The sequence below is a fragment of the Bufo bufo genome, chromosome 9 (genome assembly GCF_905171765.1).
Source record: "Bufo bufo chromosome 9, aBufBuf1.1, whole genome shotgun sequence".
In the NCBI taxonomy this organism is placed as follows: domain Eukaryota; kingdom Metazoa; phylum Chordata; class Amphibia; order Anura; family Bufonidae; genus Bufo; species Bufo bufo.
In genome coordinates, this window is record NC_053397.1 from 34,728,974 (window position 1) to 34,750,547 (window position 21,574).

General features: G+C 43.9%; 2 protein-coding genes across 2 annotated transcripts in view; one reads left to right on the forward strand and one right to left on the reverse strand.

Annotated features, from left to right (window-relative positions):
• The window catches only part of ABHD6 (abhydrolase domain containing 6, acylglycerol lipase), a 79,607-nt gene extending 73,417 nt beyond the window's left edge, over positions 1–6,190 (reverse strand). Inside the window, exon 1 of the mRNA XM_040406846.1 lies at positions 6,111–6,190. The gene's annotated coding sequence lies outside the window, so the exon portion shown is untranslated. The remainder of the gene's footprint in view (positions 1–6,110) is intronic.
• DNASE1L3 (deoxyribonuclease 1 like 3) overlaps positions 384–21,574 on the forward strand; it is a 34,521-nt gene continuing 13,330 nt past the window's right edge. Inside the window, exons 1-2 of the mRNA XM_040406849.1 lie at positions 384–609; positions 2,998–3,086. Coding sequence (XP_040262783.1) covers positions 478–609; positions 2,998–3,086 — 221 coding nt within the window. The 5' untranslated portion in view covers positions 384–477. The remainder of the gene's footprint in view (positions 610–2,997; positions 3,087–21,574) is intronic.

Here is a 21,574-nt window from a genome sequence, read left to right on the forward strand (position 1 = left end):
AGCTGTCACTGGTTCCATTGACTTATACACCCTCTGCGTTCCTACGATCCAGTTATCATGCCTCTGAGGCGACCACCTACTAAGGTCTAATGTGGCTTCCCCAGTCTGAGTCTTGTAATGTACATATTCTTACATTAGTGTCATTTTAGCATCTTGAAACGTATAAAGAACCTTGTGCACACATATCTTTCCCTTTGAGGGACACAAGGCTTACAGTTAAACAGCCTGTTTTCTACATTGCATTAAGGCCAATGAATTTGAATTAGTCTCCTGAATGTAGAAGACCTAGTCCAGGCCTATCAGTTAATAAATCTCTCCATATAAATATGGGATCTTCGTGTACTGATGGGAGATGGAGGGACCTGCCAAGCAAAACAAACTGCAATGAATAAAAGCTGAGGAACTTGTAGTTCCTGTTCACACCGCACTTCGGAAGGGACGGGGCAGCTGTGCACACATCTTGTCTGATCCTCAACCATGAAGCTTGTTGCTCTGCTGCTAACTCTCTCTTTCACCAACGCTGCATCGATCCGAATTTGTTCCTTTAACGTTCAGACTTTTGGAGAGGCAAAGTGTGCCAAAGCAGAAGTGATGAATGTCATTGTGAAGGTAAGTCCTCGTCGTCCAGGCTCTGCCCAGACCATACGGTGGGCATTGCAAGTCAGAACTATGCATCACCTACCTTCCTCCAACTTTACATAGAGGCAAAATAAACCTGATGATTGGCTCTGATGTGACATTGTGGAAGGAACCAGGAGTTACTGTATTTCTCCATACAAGGAAACATATCAGCGGTGTGAAATAACAGCCCTGGGTTATGCCAGAGGATGCATGTCCTCGTAGATAGGGATATGGGCATTGGTGGTATAAGGACAGTTACAATCAGACTGCATATTGGAAAAAGACAGTAATTAACTGTTGCCATGTTTTGTTCTAATCTATCATCCTAAACGATGCATCTGTACTTCTGCTATGTTTATGTTTGGAATAATGTTGGAAATGGGTTAATTCTGGAATGTGCAGTGTTAGATTTTCCACCAAATGTGTGTTCATTACAAACGTGGAGGGGTGTAATTATAAGGGTAAATGCACACGTTCAGGATTTATGTATAGACAATCCGCACTGAAATCTGCAGGCGTTCGCAGGGAAACCAATCATTTGGTGCGGATTTTACTGTCCCTGTGGAAGTGAATGGAGAAAATCCGGACAGGAAAAATAAAATAAATTGACATGCTGCGGGTTTTAAAATCCGTACCATAGGTCAACATCCGCGCGGGGAAAAAAATCAGCATCGTGTGCATGAGAATTTCATATTCTCATAGAATACAATGTACATGACCTACGGTTCTGATTTTCCGCGCAGAAAATCCGCACGCCATCCTCATCGTGTGCATTTATCCTAAGGGTGCAAAAGCTGCACTCACGCCTGGCCGCGTCGGACTGTGGTGCCAAGAGCCCACCAGTAAAATTCATTCTGGGGGGGTCAGTATAAAGCTACACGCAGAAGCAGCAAGATGCTACAAGATAATTACTTTATGAGGGCAGGTCCCTGGGGAAAGAGGATACCCGCTAGCCTGACTCATTACCTACAAGTCATTTCCGCCACCCATTTGCATCTATAATAACTACCGTAGGTGCAGTTTTTTTGTTTGTTTTTTACATATGAGATGCTGTACACTGTCTATCCATATGTGGTGCGGTCAGACTACTCTGCCATGTGCGACATGTGCAGGGAATAGGCGACTAGGTGCCCACTAGGGGATTCACCTGTTCCCTTGTAGGCCTTTCCGAGTCTGACACCTGGGCCCTAATGGCGCAGTGTTTTCTCTGTCACATGAGATTATCATGTACTAGAAATATAGATGGTACTGCTGCCAGGTGCCCAGGCAAATTAGGTGTTCAACTTGCCATCCCCTGCCCACCAATCGCCCCATGGAGGTGCACAATTTAAAACTTGCAAAATGAAAGGGTCCTTGTTAATATGTAATTATGCGCTTGTGTTGAAGAAGCCTTTGTTTAGGTGTCAAAAATGTATCAAGATGGAGGCTGTATAAGATGGGGGCTGATGGACATCATTTGGAGCTTGGGACCCTGCCCCTATGGGAATTTCTGATGGTGTCTGCCATGTATGCCCTTCCAAGCACATAATGCAGGCACAACGGCAATGGGTTAATCTATCTCCAGCTACTCAACGTTGCACTTGGCTTCCACTCAGGCTGCAAATTGAGCATGAAGCAACACTGTCCACATTCCACAAATACACACTGCTACCACCTTGTGAATTCTGGGGGGGCTTCTAGTTAGCCCAGAAGACACACTCCAGCAGTCAAATGGTTAAACACTCTCTGAAAGGCTATGGATTCTTTTGGAGCATACAAGGACAAACCAAAGTTCTAAGCTTTAACCGAAAAGGTGCAATGTTTACCAAAGTAAAAACATAAAAATAAAATAAGGAGGCATACAGAAAAAGCAAAAGGGAGAAGATAGCAGAGAGATGTAAACTGGTCTAGTCTTTTCTGCTCCTGCAAGGGCACATGCCTCCGACTCAACTGACCCCCATGAAGGTGAACTCAGGACATAGGGGATATTCAATTTGGGCAACAGATGCCAACTTGCCCATTCTTTGAAGTCTGTTCAAATTGGGCACAATGCATCATTACTAATTAGTTGCCATGGTCAAAGGTATACCTTTTCATTACCGCATTCCAGGCTGCAAGCTAGTCATTAGCATCGCCTTGGATATCCGCTCAATAGTCGTTTTTCATAACAAAGAAAGCAAGAGATTTGAAGAGTTGAGCAACAACAGAAGCCAGACACCCGCTCGTCCGATGTACCCCACAGTCCTTTTTTTTTTATGAGAAAAAAAAATGCCACTTGCCTCCGACACAGACGTAAACAGCATGAAATGACATTTTTTGCTCTGTCCATTTTAAGGAGACCGTGACTTGATGACTCGGTAATGGAATTGTTGACAATTATGATATCTCTTATCCTAGGTTATATCTCGCTGCGACATAATGCTACTGATGGAGATCAAAGACAGCAAGAACAAAGCGATTAACCTACTAATGACAAAACTGAACAGGTAAGGTCCCATCGTTGTGGTACGTGGAGGTGGCGAAGCACCAGGAAATTTAGAGGGGTTGTGCACTAATTTCCAGACGTCTCAGACTGGCAGCACCCATGTAGGTGAACATACTTACTTGTTCCCCAGTGCTGGGTCCCGCCTCATTAGCTCCCCAGTCTCCGTTGCTGGTCTCAGGTCCCTCCATGTAAACGTCCTGCTTGACGCAGCTAATCACTGGCCGTTGGGGGGAGGGGGGGGGGCTGGTTTAAAACTTCCTTCAAAACTGACATGCAGGGAACATATGGGTTGTTGGGCGGCCGGCTGTGTGCACCCTGCATCATGGATGCAGACCCATTCACTTGAATGGGTCCGCAATTCCGGAGATGTGTAACGGAGTCACGGAACACCGGAAGCACTACCGAGTGCTTCCAAGGTGTTTCTTTCCGTTGTTCCGCACCGCAAATAAATATGACATCATATTTCTTTGCGGTGCGGACAGACCACGGACCCATTCAAGTTGAATGGGTCCGGCCCGCTGCACGGATGTTGCCCGTGCATTGGGGACCGCAATTGCGGTCCCCAATGCACGGAACGGCCGCACGACGGCCGTGTGCATGAGGCCTAACTCTGTATTCCGTCCCTTCTATTCTATTCCTAGACTGTTGCCCTTGTTTCCCATACAACCCGATTACTTTGTGTATTATATACACCCCTCCAGTCCTTCATACACCCCAGGACTAACATACTACCCTCGCAGATACTTATATATAAAAAAAAATAGTTTACTGATAACATAGAGATGACAAAGCAATGGACATTATACATAAAGATACAAACACTACAAATAAGGCTACTTGCACACTAGCGTTTTTTGCGGATCCGTCATGGATCTGCAAAAACGCTTCTGTTACAATAATACAACTGCATGCATCCGTCATGAACGGATCCGGTTGTATTATGTCTTCTATAGCCATGACGGATCCGTCTTGAACATTATTGAAAGTCAATAGGGAACAGATCCATTTTCTATTGTGCCAGATTGTGCCAGAGAAAACGGATCCGTCCGCATTATCTTACATTGTGTGCCAGGACGGATACGTTTGGCTCTGCTTCATCAGGCGGACAGCAAAACGCTGCAGGCAGTGTTTTGGTGTCCGCCTCCAAAGTGGAATGGAAACTGAACGGAGGCAAATTGATGCATTCTGAGCGGATCCTTTTCCATTCAGAATGCATTAGGGCAAAACTGATCCGTTTTGGACCGCGTGTGAGAGCCCTGAACGGATCTCAGAAACGGAAATCCAAAACGCTGGTGTGAAAGTAGCCTAAGGCAGTACATAGAGGACACCACCACACACAGCTGCCTCAGTTTCTCCCCTCCCTAGATGATAAGCAAATGTGGCTAATAATGTGTATGTATTGTGACACAGTGAGAGGTTTTGTCTGGCAAGGCAGGTACAGTATTTTGCTCCCAGTATGTCCTGCTGGGCTGATTTACAGCCAGTGAGGTTAAATACCGCAGCGGTCCCCAACCGCCGGGCTGCGGCCCAGGACCGGGTCCTGGAAGATTGTTTGCCGGGCCGCGACAATACAGAGAAGTGGAGACGTCAGACGCATGCGTGCCCGCGCGCACATCACACACAGCGTGCGGCCGTACAGCGGGAACGAAGGAAAGCGTTCCTTCCTTTCAACTGTGATGCCGGCCAGCCACTGCCACCAATGAGAAGAGAGTGGGCGGAGGAGGGGAGGGACTATGGCCACTGTGCCACCAATGATAATTAACCAGAGGACCTTTCATGGGTCCGGACTTTATTAACTAAGTAGCAGGACATGTAGAGCAGTGCCCAGGGATCTCCCTGCACTTACTAGTATTTCTGGGTGCCGCTCCGTTCGTTCGCTGTGGCCCCTGTTACATTCTCCTGCGCTACAGTAAGTGCAGGGAGGTCCCTGGGCGCTGCTCTACATATCCTGCTACTTAGTTAATAAAGTATGGACCCATGAAAGGTTCTCTTACAGATACAGGAGGTGGGTGTAGCACCTGAGGGGTTAACTGCCGCTGATCGCAGCTCCCTGTCAGAGGTCGGGTGACGGCTATGTGATTCTGCCGCACCTGCCTCCTGTATCTGTATTAAAGGTTAATTGACATTGGTAGCGCAGTGCACCCCCACCAGTATTAAAATCATTGGTCACAGGGTCCCCTCCCCTCCTGCTCATTGGTGGCAGTGGCAGCCAGTGTAATCCTGTGGCTCCGATCGGTTACCATGGCAGCCAGGACGCTACTGAAGCCCTGGCTACCATGGTCAGCTCTCTGCTGCTGTGTGTACTATGCACAGAGCAGCAGGGAGAGTGTGAAGTCCTATTCACCCTGATAGAGCTCTATTAGGGTGAATAGGACAAGGAATGAAAAGATCCCAGGTTCTACCCCTAAGGGGGGAAATAGTTATTCAATAAAAAAGTTTAAAAAAAAATAAAAAAAAATACAAATTAAGTATAAATCACCCCCTTGGCAGCACCTGGCTATCCTTAAATAGGCAGCTGGGCTCAGAAGCCAGGTCTCTGTGTTGGGATCTGGGAGCCTTGTGTCTGGATGAAGGCTTGCTACCTGTTTGGCGTAAAAACTGTTTGGTGCTGCTATCAGTAAGGACTCTTTGAGGCAGAATTGCCGCATGGTGTGAATTACCACCAACACCGCAAGGTGACTTTTTGTTTGATTATGACTGCTTGTTTTGTCACTTGCCTAAAGTGTGAATGAAACACTAAACTGTTTGATCCAAAGAACTAAAGAACTTGTTGTTGCCGCCTCTATACTGAGTCCGCTAATCCTGTCTACCAGAGTGAAACCCCACAGTATATCCAGATTCCACTAATATACAGTCTACTGGATCTACACTCACATCCAGTACCTGACCATTAGTACATGTACATATCGTGACACTTGCATAAATAGCATATATATAATCTACACATCTATAATACAATCGCAGACTACAAATATCTATATGTACACATATAAAGTCTACTGGGATATTATACTTGTATACATACCCACATATAGCAGCTTGATCCTCAAGTGTTGTTGGTCCAGGGGATGGCAGGAAGAAAGAGAGAGACTCCCAAGTTTTATGTCATCTGTATGTTCCTGTGTCCCAACCCCCACCATGGACTCCACCCTGTGACCACTTAAATATCTTCCTATTCTGTTGGCCAAGAGAATGTTGTGCAACTGCTTTTCACCGTGCCCTTCCTGCCTTTGATATACTAACAAGGGACACAATGACCAAATGGCTACTGAGTAAAGCATAGAAAAAGAAAAAACCCAGCCACAACGAGGGCGCCAATCGCCTAGATGTAATATTGTGGAAATAAAGTGAGGTGAAGGAGAAGGTAAAACTCCGAAAGATGTTGTCCAAAGATTTACGATATAAAGCAATCGGTGTGTAAAAGCAATCAATGCATAAAAGCATAAATAAAAGTAAATATATATATATATATATATATGAGTAACTAACTTCACTGGGGAGATAGTCTATGGGATAAGCTCAAGACACCCATAGGCTTAACTCCCTGCCAGGATCGCTTGTAGAATCTCAGGAAGAACCGCCGTCTCCACGGAAAGCACTTCTGGAAAGTTACCTTTATTTGTATCAAGGCTCATCGCATTTCAGGGGTTTCTTAGCAAGTACCCCCTCCCTCAGGAGCAGTCAATATACATATACAATAAACGCATAAGCATATAAGAGTGTGTCAAATATATGGGTCTTATATACCTCTGTGTAATGTGTGCCAGCTTGAGACATGCACGTGGGGAGGCGGGATAGGGAAATTGCATCACTTCCGGTTTTGGGGAACATGCATTCCACAGTGGAACGGATGCCCGTTTTTGGGTGGCTAGCATAATTTATTTCTGAATCATATCGCTATTCATATTCTCATAAAACTAATAAATACTAGGGATGTGCCTCTCCTAAAAAATTGTAGGGATATAGAGAATAGGGGGAGGTGTCGTGGACCAGCCGAGACCGGAAGTCCGCAACTTTCGGCCAATGGAACGCATCCGTGCAGCGCAGAGGCCCACTTGACTTCCGGTTGGAAAGATGCAGCGTCCGAGCGCCGGGAGATGGGCCCGTCTACCGCCAAGGCGCTACCAGGACGGGGAACTGAGATGGGGAGGGGAGTAACAATGTCTATGTAAAGTGAGTATATTTGGGGGATGAGAGAGAGTCATATTTGACCTAAACCTCTACATGTATTCAGGAGTATAAGATAGAGAAAGGGGAATGTAGCCTCATTAAATAGAAGGATCATTTCGACAGTATATGCATAAATAAATAAATAAATAGGTGAACCATAAAAACCCTAGAAAAAAATATATGAAAAAATAAAAAAAAGTGTCATACTCTAGTACTAGGTTAGGCTAAGATGAGGCATGCTGATAATATAATAATAATATAATACAATAATAAAAATGATGCATTTCTAGCATATGGTATGTATGGTATAAGTATCTGCCCCTAAAAACACATGATATACAGTACAGACCAAAAGTTTGGACACACCTTCTCATTCAAAGAGTTTTCTTTATTTTCATGACTATGAAGGCATCAAAACTATGAATTAACACATGTGGAATTATATACATAACAAACAAGTGTGAAACAACTGAAAATATGTCATATTCTAGGTTCTTCAAAGTAGCCACCTTTTGCTTTGATTACTGCTTTGCACACTCTTGGCATTCTCTTGATGAGCTTCAAGAGGTAGTCCCCTGAAATGGTCTTCCAACGGTCTTCCAAGAGTTCCCAGAGATGCTTAGCACTTGTTGGCCCTTTTGCCTTCACTCTGCGGTCCAGCTCACCCCAAACCATCTCGATTGGGTTCAGGTCCGGTGACTGTGGAGGCCAGGTCATCTGGCGCAGCACCCCTTCACTCTCCTTCATGGTCAAATAGCCCTTACTTTCAAAGTTTTCACAATTTTTCGGCTGACTGACTGACCTTCATTTCTTAAAGTAATGATGGCCACTCGTTTTTCTTTACTTAGCTGCTTTTTTCTTGCCATAATACAAATTCTAACAGTCTATTCAGTAGGACTATCAGCTGTGTATCCACCTGGCTTCTCCTCAACGCAACTGATGGTCCCAACCCCATTTATAAGGCAGGAAATCCCACTTATTAAACCTGACAGGGCACACCTGTGAAGTGAAAAACATTTCACAGGACTACTTCTTGAAGCTCATCAAGAGAATGCCAAGAGTGTGCAAAGCAGTAATCAAAGCAAAAGGTGGCTACTTTGAAGAACCTAGAATATGACATATTTTCAGTTGTTTCACACTTGTTTGTTATGTATATAATTCCACATGTGTTAATTCATAGTTTTGATGCCTTCATAGTCATGAAAATAAAGAAAACTCTTTGAATGAGAAGGTGTGTCCAAACTTTTGGTCTGTACTGTATCTACCCCTAAAATAGTACTATATATCTGCTCTCAAAATGAATAAGGCGTATCTGTCCCTAAAAAATATATACATTATAAAATGCACACTATATAGAATATACTGTATGATAGTGGGTTATGTATAGATTGAGAAAAAAACAGCACTGCCATATTCCAAACTGGTCACTTTATTTGTAGAAAAAAGTAAACACTCAAGCAATAAAAAACATCATCTTCTTGACGCGTTTTGGGCACCCAGGCCCTTTGTCAAAAGAATGGTATGATAATGAACATACAAAAGTTTAAATACACGTTTAGAAAATGGATCCACCTATTAGGAGAAAAGTTTAATTAACATATGGGAAGCAACCTAATGTTAGCCTCAGGGTAACAACCACCTGTGAATGGAATACACTTCAGTAAATCTTCAAAGCAAGCATATACAGGTAAAACTCGAAAAATTAGAATATCGTGCAAAAGTCCATTTATTTCAGTAATGCAGATTAAAAGGAATTGCATTAATGCAGCTTAAAATTAGAATTTTGTGCAAAGGTTTAATATTCTAGGCTCAAAGTGTCACACTCTAGTCAGCTAATTAATCCATACCCCCTGAGCAAAGGGAACCTGAGATAAGCTATAAGCCATAATCCTCCAAATTATAACAAATAAAGGCTTGAAATATCTCGCTTTGCATGTAATGAGTCTCTCATATGTTAGTTTCACCTTTTAAGTTACATTACTGAAATAAATGAACTTTGCACAATATTCAAATTTTTCTAGTTTCACCTGTAGAGCACTGTTCAGACACTCTCGAGGTGCTTTTGCAATACAATCGAAAAAACACACTAAAAACAAAAGCAATAAATTGATATACATAAAGTCCCTGATGTTAACAGTGATATATAACATCCTGTCTCCCATTTAAACCTGTTGGGAATCTGGTTTCAAGCATAAAAATCCAAAAAGTTTCCCTTGCTAGTAGTTTTTTCTTTTGATCGCCCCCTCTGTATGGTTTCAACCCTTTCAATTCCACAGAAGGTGAAAAAAGATAAATCACCCCTGTGGACATCACGGAAGTGTCTGGAAACTGCAGAGGCGTTCAGTGCATTCTCATTATTCGCATCGGATAAATGTTTACGGATCCTTGTTTTTAAAGTATTAGTAGTGCATCCCACGTACTGCAATCTACAGGAAGTGCAGCAAATGAGATACACAGCATACTTAGTGTTGCAATTAATATAGGATGACATTTTAGGGTACTTTCACACTAGTGTTTTTCTTCTCCGGCGCTGAGTTCCGTCTTCGGGGCTCAGTACCGGAAAAGAACTGATCAGTTTTATCCCAATGCATTCTGAATCGAGAGCAATCCGTCCAGGGTGCATCAGTTCAGTCTCTGTTACGTTTTTTGGCTGGAGAAAATACCGCAGCATGCTGCAATTTTCTCTCCGGCCAAAAATCCTAAAAATGCTCTTGGTGACCTCGGGGAGCAAGGAGGAGATTCGGAGGATGCGGGCGGTGCTGGGCTCCTTCACAGTAGGTGCGCCTGGGCTCCAGAAACGTTGGTATCAGCCCCTTGGGCTCCTTACTTGCCTCATTTATATTTATATATATATATATATAAAATAATTTTTGTTGCCTAAATAAAAGCACTCAGAGCTACGGGGAATGTACAGGGTGGGCCATTTATATGGATACACCTTAATAAAATGGGAATGGTTGGTGATATTAACTTCCTGTTTGTGGCACATTAGTATATGTGAGGGGGGAAACTTTTCAAGATGGGTGGTGACCATGGCGGACATTTTGAAGTCGGCCATTTTGAATCCAACTTTTGTTTTTTCAATAGGAAGAGGGTCATGTGACACATCAAACTTATTGGGAATTTCACAAGAAAAACAATGGTGTGCTTGGTTTTAACGTAACTTTATTCTTTTCATGAGTTATTTACAAGTTTCTGACCACTTATAAAATGTGTTCAATGTGCTGCCCATTGTGTTGGATTGTCAATGCAACCCTCTTCTCCCACTCTTCACACACTGATAGCAACACCGCAGGAGAAATGCTAGCACAGGCTTCCAGTATCCGTAGTTTCAGGTGCCGCACATCTCGTATCTTCACAGCATAGACAATTGCCTTCAGATGACCCCAAAGATAAAAGTCTAAGGGGGTCAGATCGGGAGACCTTGGGGGCCATTCAACTGGCCACTGGATATGCGAAATTGCTACATGATGATGTGTTTCCCTCTTTATGCACTGAAGCTGGCACGTTCCCTGAGTTTTTCCAGCAAGATGGTGCACCACCACATTATGGGTGTCAGGTCCGAGCATTCCTAGATGAACAGTTTTCTGGAAAGTGGATTGGTCGTCGTGGGCCAGTTGAATGGCCCCCAAGGTCTCCCGATCTGACACCCTTAGACTGACCCTCTTCCTATTGAAAAAACAAAAGTTACATTCAAAATGGCCGACTTCAAAATGGCCGCCATGGTCACCACCCATCTTAAAAAGTTTCCCCCCTCACATATACTAATGTGCCACAAACAGGAAGTTAATATCACCAACCATTCCCATTTTATTAAGGTGTATCCATATAAATGGCCCACCCTGTATATTGCGGATGTGCTAGCAGCAATCTAGCAGCACATGTCCGCAGCTCTATATGCAATATCCAGGCGACAGAATTCCTTTAAATATATATATACACACACATTGTTAGGATTTGCTCTGGTAGGCAGGGTAAGCGGACGCAGTACAGAGGCGAAAACAAGTTTGTAAAGCAAAACTTCGGTGTTTATTCACACATAAGGCAAAAGTAAAACGACTCTGTACAGTCTTGGTGTTAGTTCACACAATGCAAAGTCCACAGAACAAAAATATCACCTTGTTGGCCGTTTTATCCCTAGCGCTCCACAGCAGGCTTTAGGGGGCCTGTTTCCCAGCGTGCGGCTCTCAGCCCTTTATCACGGCACCGGACAACTTGCTGCTAAGCCCAGCTGTCTTTTAAGGACAGCTAGGTGTTGTCAAAACCCCGGACCGGCACTTAAAATCCAGTCCGGTGTTTGACCCCACCTGGCTACAAATCAGCCCAGCAGCACACACTGGGAGGAAAATACCTGCCCTCCCAGACCATACCCTTCACTGTCTCACAACATATATATATATATATATATATATATATATATACATATACAGTACAGACCAAAAGTTTGGACACACCTTCTCATTCAAAGAGTTTTCTTTATTTTCATGACTATGAAAATTGTAGATTCACACTGAAGGCATCAAAACTATGAATTAACACATGTGGAATTATATACATAACAAACAAGTGTGAAACAACTGAAAATATGTCATATTCTAGGTTCTTCAAAGTAGCCACCTTTTGCTTTGATTACTGCTTTGCACACTCTTAGCATTCTCTTAATGAGCTTCAAGAGGTAGTCCCCTGAAATGGTTTTCACTTCACAGGTGTGCCCTGTCAGGTTTAATAAGTGGGATTTCTTGCCTTATAAATGGGGTTAGGACCATCAGTTGCGTTGAGGAGAAGTCAGGTGGATACACAGCTGATAGTCCTACTGAATAGACTGTTAGAATTTGTATTATGGCAAGAAAAAAGCAGTTAAGTAAAGAAAAACGAGTGCCCATCATTACTTTAAGAAATTAAGGTCAGTCAGTCAGCCGAAAAATTAGGAAAACTTTGAAAGTAAGGGCTATTTGACCATGAAGGAGAGTGATGGGGTGCTGCGCCAGATGACCTGGCCTCCACAGTCACCGGACCTGAACCCAATCGAGATGGTTTGGGGTGAGCTGGACCGCAAAGTGAAGGCAAAAGGGCCAACAAGTGCTAAGCATCTCTGGGAACTCCTTCAAGACTGTTGGAAGACCATTTCAGGGGACTACCTCTTGAAGCTCATCAAGAGAATGCCAAGAGTGTGCAAAGCAGTAATCAAAGCAAAAGGTGGCTACTTTGAAGAACCTAGAATTTGACATATTTTCAGTTGTTTCACACTTGTTTGTTATGTATATAATTCCACATGTGTTAATTCATAGTTTTGATGCCTTCATAGTCATGAAAATAAAGAAAACTCTTTAAATGAGAAGGTGTGTCCAAACTTTTGGTCTGTACTGTATATAGAACATTGTTATATAATCAAGTGGTGCATATAAAAGGTACTTCACCTTAAAATACAATTACTTAAAATATAATTACTGTAATAGACAGGGAGACCGCATGATAAGATCAGGACTGATTGCTAACCAATGGATCATACACTATGGAACTAGTATGCTCTGGGGAGTATGGATTGTACACTGTGGGGCGTATAAGCAATAAAAGCATATGAGACTGATGGTACCCGAAAAATGTCTAATAGTTAGTGTATTCCAAAGAATCATTGAGTCCGAACGGAGATTAAGGTGTTGGGACGGTAGATCCAATACATTTCTTTTCTGCAGAGGGATTGGTAGGAATTTGGGATCCACTCGAGGGGATTCACTTTTAGGGCAGAAGGGTTGCTGTCGTGACAGATAGAGAAATGTCAGGAGACACTATGCGTCAGGACTTTCCGTCTAATATTAGAACGGCGTTCGTTCATTCTCTCGCGCAGAGTCTGGGTGGTTCTGCCGCCGTATTGTAGGTTGCATGGGCATTACAGGAGATAAATGATGTTACTTGACCCACAGCCCATCTCGTGTTTTAGACTGAATATTTTATTCGAAGAGAAACCTACAATTTATTTCACATTATGCGTTATGATGGAGCAACATTTGTACCTTTTAATATTGCATCTGTACGACCCTATTCTGGTGGAGTTTTCCTTTCTGCTTGAGGGATATGTAGTTTCTTTTTCAGTGATAATTTTGGGCAAGATGGTGCGATAATGTTCTTTAGTGTTTATGCTCGTCGGTAGGTGATCACAGGAAAATAAGGTAGTTCTTTTTTGAGTATCGGATATTTTAGAAGCACCCCCCAGTGTTTGGTTAGTATTTGTCTAATGGTAGTATGTTTAGAATTATACCTTGTTATGAGGCTCACCCGGGAACCTGTTATGTTTTTTTATTGTTGCTGGGGTTTTCTGGGGTCAATTGGTTTCGGTTTTAGGGTTTCTTTTTGGCTTTCACTTAGGGGTCTGTTTGCAAAAAAGGGGTCTGTTTGCAAAAAATTGTTAACCTCTAGGAGCCCTAAGTCATGTTTGATACTACTATATAGAGAGGACACGTCTAGAGTGACCCATATAAAACCGTCCTTCCGTTGGACAGGGTCCAAAATATTTATGAGATGGGTTGTGTCCCTCAAATATGAGGGTAGTTGGATGACATATTTTTGAAGGAAGTTATCGACGTATGCAGACAAATTGGGTGTGAGGGATCCGATCCCAGATATGATGGGTCTCCCTGGGGGGTTCTCTAAGGACTTATGGATTTTAGGTAAAAAGTAGAAATGGGACATGGACGGATGGGGTGTCATGAGAAATTTATTTTCTTTTGTATCGATGACTCCAGCTTCGTATCCGGATTCAATAAGTTCGGAAAGAGCTTTTTTTTGAAGGACCATGTAATAAGGATCCTGTAATATTCTTTGTCGGATAAGATTCTATTGGATTCGAGGAGATAATACTTAAGATTCATAATAACGATCCCTCCCCTTTATCGGCATTTTTGATGACTTTATTTCTATTTTGTTTTAGGTTGTTTAGGGCTCTTATTTCGCTGAAGCTAAGGTTATTGGAAGTGGTATGTAGGGGATCTTTCTGGTTAGGAGTGGACATGGCCTTCATTGTTATTCCCCTCCTCCCATCCTGGTAGCGCGCGGCCCTTGATGGTAGGCGGGCCCATCTCCCGGCGTTCGACCGCTGCATCTTTTTCCAACCGGAACTGGAAGTCACGTGGGCCTCTGCGCTCCACGGATGCGCTCCCTCAGCCAAGCCATGACACCTTTCCCTATTCTCTATATCCCTACACTTTTTTTTAGGAGAGGCACATCCCTAGTCTTTGAGTTTTATGAGAATATGAATAGCCATATAATTCAGAAATAAATTATGCTAGCCAACCAAAAACGGGCATGCGTTCCACTGTGGAACCCATGTTCTTCCTAAACCGGAAGTGACGTAATTTCCCTATCCCGCCTCCCCACGTGCATGTCTCAAGCTGGCACACATTACACAGAGGTATGTAAGACCCATATATTTGACACACTCTTATATGCTTATGCTTTTATTGTATATGTATATTGACTGCTCCTGAGGAAGGGGGTACTTGCTAAGAAACCCCTGAAACGCGTAAAGGGAATTTTCCAGAAGTGCCTTCTGTGGTGACTGCGGTTCTTTCAGAGATTTTACAAGCGATCCTGGCAGGGGAGTTAAGCCTATGGGTGTCTTGAGCTTATCCCATAGACCAGTGAAGGGAGTCACTCATATACAGTACAGACCAAAAGTTTGGACACACCTTCTCATTCAAAGAGTTTTCTTTATTTTCATGACTATGAAGGCATCAAAACTATGAATTAACACATGTGGAATTATATACATAACAAACAAGTGTGAAACAACTGAAAATATGTCATATTCTAGGTTCTTCAAAGTAGCCACCTTTTGCTTTGATTACTGCTTTGCACACTCTTGGCATTCTCTTGATGAGCTTCAAGAGGTAGTCCCCTGAAATGGTCTTCCAACAGTCTTGAAGGAGTTCCCAGAGATGCTTAGCACTTGTTGGCCCTTTTGCCTTCACTCTGCGGTCCAGCTCACCCCAAACCAGGGGCGGACTGACCGGTCGGGCACTTCGGACATGGGCCCGGTGCACTCACTGTATTCTATCGCACCGGGCCCCGCTCACTGTAATACTAATTTTCATATGTGAACAAGAAGAGAAATCCTCTGCGATCCTCTCCCTCTCTGTACTCACAAACTCAGTAGCAGCCTGCCAGGCCGGGCGGCAGCGTAACTCACTGACGTCACGCACCTGCTCCGCCTGCTTCATTCATAAAGTGGGAGGAGCAGGCACGTGGCGTCAGTGAGTTGCGCTGCCGCCCGGCCTGCCTGCTACTGAGTTTGTGAGTACAGAGAGCTCAGAGGGAGAGGATCGCAGAGGATTTCTCTTGTTCTTGTTCACATATGAAAATTAGTATTACAGTGAGCGGGGCCCGGTGTAATATAATACAGTGACTGCACCAGGCCCCGCTGCCATTACAACACCAGATGCCGGCCCCCAGACCCTGTATTGGGGGTCATTCACTCACAGGGACACTGCTATGGGGGGATCTGTGGATGACACATATATAGCATAAGGTGCTATATATGTGTCACCCACAGTGCCATCCACAGAGCCCCCACAACAGTGCCATCCACAGAGCCCCCACGACAGTGCCATCCACAGAGCCCCCACGACAGTGCCATCCACAGAGCCCACACGACAGTGCCATCCACAGAGCCCCCACAATAGTGCCATCCACAAAGCCCCCACAACAGTGCCATCCACAGAGCCCCCACAACAGTGCCATCCACAGAGCCCCCACAACAGTGCCATCCACAGAGCCCCCACAACAGTGCCATCCACAGAGCCCCCACAACAGTGCCATCCACAGAGCCCCCATAACAGTGCCATCCACAGACCACCATTAGTTCAAAACCCACCAAAAGCACACCTTTTGGTTCAAAATATTTTCTAATTTGGCTATTCCCCACCCCTCTTGTAATTGTTCCGCTACTTGTGGGCTGTGCGGGCATGAGTTCAGTCACTTTGGTGCGCAATCCCGTCCTGCAGCTCGTGATCCCGCAAGACCCGCCGCTGTAGGTCACGGGTCTCGCGGGATCACGCGCCGAAGTGACTGAACTCATGCCCACGTAGCCCGCAAGTAGCAGATCAGTGGAACAAGTACAAGGTGGAGGGGACTGTTTCTAACAGAGGCTCACTAATGGACGCTGAGATTAGATCACCCCATACGAAAGCATTGAATCAATGCTTTCCTATGGGGAAAAAATCTGACCCTGGAGGTCATCATGCAGAGTGTGAGGACGTCCAGCGTCAGATACCAGACCAAAGGTCTGTTTTACTCCAGGAAGCCCTCAGGTGGCTGCCAGCCCCTAGAGGCTGACTTATTGCTGGAACGTAAACAATGCAGTTTCTCTAGAACATTGCAGCTCGATTTGCAAAAGGGACACTGTACCCAGACCACTTAAATGAGCTGAAGTGGTCTGGGTGCATTTTGTGTTGCTTTAACTTTGAAATCTTATTAAAGATTGTGTAGGGTGTGGCTGGAGGCGGGACAAGGGTGGGGCTTGCAGCAGAACATGGGTGGGGCCTGTAAGGGGGCCCTTGATTTATTTTGCCCGGGGGCCCTGAGGGTTCTCAGTCCGCCCCTGCCCCAAACCATCTCGATTGGGTTCAGGTCCGGTGACTGTGGAGGCCAGGTCATCTGGCGCAGCACCCCATCACTCTCCTTCATGGTCAAATAGCCCTTACTTTCAAAGTTTTCCCAATTTTTCGGCTGACTGACTGATCTTCATTTCTTAAAGTAATGATGGCCACTCGTTTTTCTTTACTTAGCTGCTTTTTTCTTGCCATAATACAAATTCTAACAGTCTATTCAGTAGGACTATCAGCTGTGTATCCACCTGACTTCTCCTCAACGCCACTGATGGTCCCAACCCCATTTATAAGGCAAGAAATCCCACTTATTAAACCTGACAGGGCACACCTGTGAAGTGAAAACCATTTCAGGGGACTACCTCTTGAAGCTCATCAAGAGAATGCCAAGAGTGTGCAAAGCAGTAATCAAAGCAAAAGGTGGCTACTTTGAAGAACCTAGAATATGACATATTTTCAGTTGTTTCACACTTGTTTGTTATGTATATAATTCCACATGTGTTAATTCATAGTTTTGATGCCTTCAGTGTGAATCTACAATTTTCATAGTCATGAAAATAAAGAAAACTCTTTGAATGAGAAGGTGTGTCCAAACTTTTGGTCTGTACTGTATGTATTTACTTTTATTTATGCTTTTATGCACCTATTGCTATTGCTTTTACACACCGATTGCTTTATATCGTAAAGCTTTGGACAACATTCTTCGGAGTTTTACCTTCTTCACCTCACTTTATTTCCACAATATTACATCTAGGTGATTGGCGCCCTCGTTGTGGCTGGGTTTTTTCTTTTTCAGTTCCTTACTCATTGCTATATGCAGCAGTTTCTGCTGCATATTCAGCCACCTCTGGCAGCTTCCCACCATCTACCGTAATACTTGATGTTCCTTTCTCCTCCCCTTTGTCGCCCGGCAGTTACTCCAAGACTTTTTTGGATTATATCCAAAAGGAGTCTGCGACTAACACTCTTTTTTGGGGGGTTTTGCCCCCTTCTCTCTCCCTTTACAAATGGCTACTAGCCATACTGCTATCACTGAATGGGTGAATACCATTGGATATCAATATACACTATATACAATTACTAGGCATATTTGTGTGGTCATCAGGCTGAGGTTCTGGATGAGAGCAATATTTTCCTGTAACACATGTGGTATTCCAAACATTACAGAGTGCTCGTTCCTGATAATTGGCCTGTGCCAAGGTGCCGCTGATCACCCAATGAAAGAGCAAACGCTTGTTCATCTGGTGAAATCATTGTTGATGCGCCACCCAAAATATTTGTTTTCCGGCAGCAGATCATCCTGTGTAAACAGGGATCTGCTCCCCAGATGCAATGACCCTTTATGGGGACGAGCGATTGCAGTGAGTGATCATTCATCCCCATGTAGTGGAGGTGATTGCTACATGTAAATACAGCTCTCACCTCTGCTTAATATCAGGCAATTATGGGGAAGAAACATTTCATTCCTGATTATTGTCCGCTCAGTCGGCCCTTGTAAAAGGGCTCTTTTAATAGATATTCATCAGTTATTTATTAGGATATCACATCCAGAAACTCACTTTTCCACTTTGTTATCCGGATATGCCGATCTTTGTGTTTGTGTCATCTCTTTTTCATGCTTGAGAAGCCAGTATAACGTTTTATCTTGTTTTTTGGAGTCAGTGACATTTTGAAACCCAACTGATCCCACTGACGAGAGCTATTCCAGCATTTATATCAGATTCATATGATATGGCATACATGCCTAATAAATGAGAGGTTCCCTGTTGTAGACTCAATCTGGCCTTCATCTGCTGGTTTTACCATTGAAATCAATGGAGAGGTGGCCACTGGGTGGTTATGGGGGTTACCAAAAGAGCTCTATGAAGAAGACCGTAAACATGGGACCCCAGTTATGGAGAAGTGGGACCCCTCTTGTCACACAACTATAACCTATACACCTAAATGTAGACTGCCTCCAGACCACTCAGTATAATCACAAACGTGTCCATAAAACAAGGCTGTGTAAATTTAAGCCTTTGTACACATTGCGTCTATCATTGGCAACATATAGCAATTTCCCAAAGTCCCAGAGAAATCCTTTAGCTTAGCAGTAAATATACATCTCCCTCCTCGAGACATTGGGGTCGGCAGCTGCAGGCCATGTTTCTCAGTATGTGTGTGCACGTGTGGTACGTCCATATATACCGTTATATAGGTGTGTGCATATAAAGACAGATTCTCTCTGCAGCACAGTTCCTGATAACAACTAATTTCTTCAAAATATCTTTTTAGGTGTTAAATGATATAAATTCTTACTTTAGGTTCTTCTTCAGCAGCAATTTTGCAGATGCGTTAACCATGCTCTGTCAGTCACTCCTACACAGATCTACCAATTTCTGATGATTCATTTGAAGATGAAGCTTTTCCTACATACAGTATATAGGAGTATGAATTGCAGGAGGCAGTCGGTAAAAAAATAGCAGTGGATTTTCATACGTTCTTATATGTATAGACCTGAATTTCCTTCTGCCAGAGGCCTAGCTAGGTTTCCCTTCACTCTTGGCCCCCAAAACTTGCCCATTAGGCCAACAGCTATTCTTCCTGATATACAGTACATGCATGCTCAGCTCGATGATGACCATCATATTGTGTGCGCCACCGGACATGACTGCCTACAGCCTAGTCCCCAGCACCAGCAGCATTGCCGGTCATTAGATTCATTGTAATTGTCTTCGAGTTAGCTTCTAGCCCTCAAAAACAGCTGATCATTGCTACGGTATTCACTGTTCAATGTCGGGCCCCCATAACAGTAGCATGCATGTATGTAAATTAGCACATTCCAAAAAAAGAAAAGAAGCTGAGCCTCTGGTACTATGATCGGCCTTTTAAACAGGCCTTGAGATATAATTTAGGATTAAAGCCAAGCCAGTAACTCATCTGCTTCAGAGTGATTACCCCTCATCAGTGCAGAGAAAACTGGCTTAGCTGGCTGAGAGGCCTTTGTCGGGCATCTGAGGTGTACTATTTATCCTTCTGGGGAGCACCTAGTAGGCATAAGGAGTTTTTTTAGGTCATGGGATGCTCCTGGAAGCTATTGGAAGGTAGCTATCCTATGTGTGAATGTTCAGCCTTTTAAACAAGCCTCGAGACATAACTTTAGGTCATAGCCAAGCCAATACTTCACCTGCAAACAGCTGGTTCAGGGTGATTGCCCCTCATCAGTGCAGAGCAGAGAAACCCCACTTAGGTGGGTGAAAGGCCTTTGTGGAGGATCTGATGGCTACTATTTCCCCTTGTAGAGACCACCTAGTAGTCTTATAGGAGCTTTTGGGGGGGGGGGGGGGTGGCTATTGGAATGTAGCTAACCTATAAGTCAAGGTAAAGGAGCTATCCTACAAGATACACCTCTATACTTTTTTGCCAAATGAGCATTCCATGGCCTATAAGACTCCTTACGTCCTCTCCACAAGGTCCCCAATAGGACCCCCTGGATCTGCTTCTATGTAGATACACTACTTGGTGTCACTCTTTAACCAGTTCACTCTTCCCATGCTTCCAAATTTAAGGAAGGGGATATCTTTACAGGTTTGCTACTCCTCAGGGGCATGAGGTCAACCTGAACTGGACCCACTCCTCAAGGACCCTACATCAGTTATATGTGCTCCCTGTATAGTCGACATGGTCAAGTATATGAAAAAAGGCAGACCAATAACTTTGTGTTAAACCTACACGTTAACACAACTGTTCTTATATCATATATGATCCATAATGCGTGCCCCTTCATAGTCCATGGCTGCTCTTCCCTTGTGAAGTTATGTGGTTTGGATACATAGAGAAAAAAGCAACAAAATAGCACAAATTGTCATGTGTTATCAATTACAGAATCTGATTGCAATAAACAAGCAAATATGATAAAGACATTCTGTTGAGATTGTCGGAGGGCGTGAAGTCGCATTCTGTAGAATGTACTGTATTAGTACGGGGGTCAGTGGAGAAACTACAATCCCTATCATGCATACTTGCTTTGGCTTCTCTCAGAATGACCAGAGATGTGAATGGAGCATGCTGGGAAATTGTAGCTGGTTGCTGATCCATGAATTAGTATGTACTCGAATAAAGGATAATTGCTACACAGTAATTATTTTCCAGGGAAGTTACCACCCCTAGTATTGAAGTTGCATCTAGGGGTTGTGGAGTACATAAGCGCCCCTCTGGATGTAACCCCAAATTACCCATGTCAACTTCAAAGAGCTATTCCACAAGGAATGCAGCCAAAGATGCAGCAATTACAATTAACCCTGTGCAGCCTCTACGTAGAGGGGACCTATAGCATCAATCCAGATCTTCCAGGCTCAAATTTGATGTTAAAGCCCATCTGTCAGCAGATTTGTACCTATGACACTGGCTGACCTGTTACATGTGCGCTTGGCAGCTGAAGGCATCTGTGTTGGTCCCATGTTCATATGTGCCCGCATTGCTGAGAAAAATGATGTTTTATGATATGCAAATGAGCCTCTAGGAGCAACGGGGGCGTTGCCATTACACCTAGAGGCTCTGCTCTCTCTGCAACTGCTGCACCCTCTGCAATTTGATAGACATTGTCAGGCAGGCGTGATCACATTTTACAAATCTGCTGACAGATGCCCTTCAATCCTGATCTTCCTGGTTTATAAAATGAGTGACAAAAGACACAATCAGTGATTTGCAGATTTATATGTCATTTGTAGAATGCTGGAGA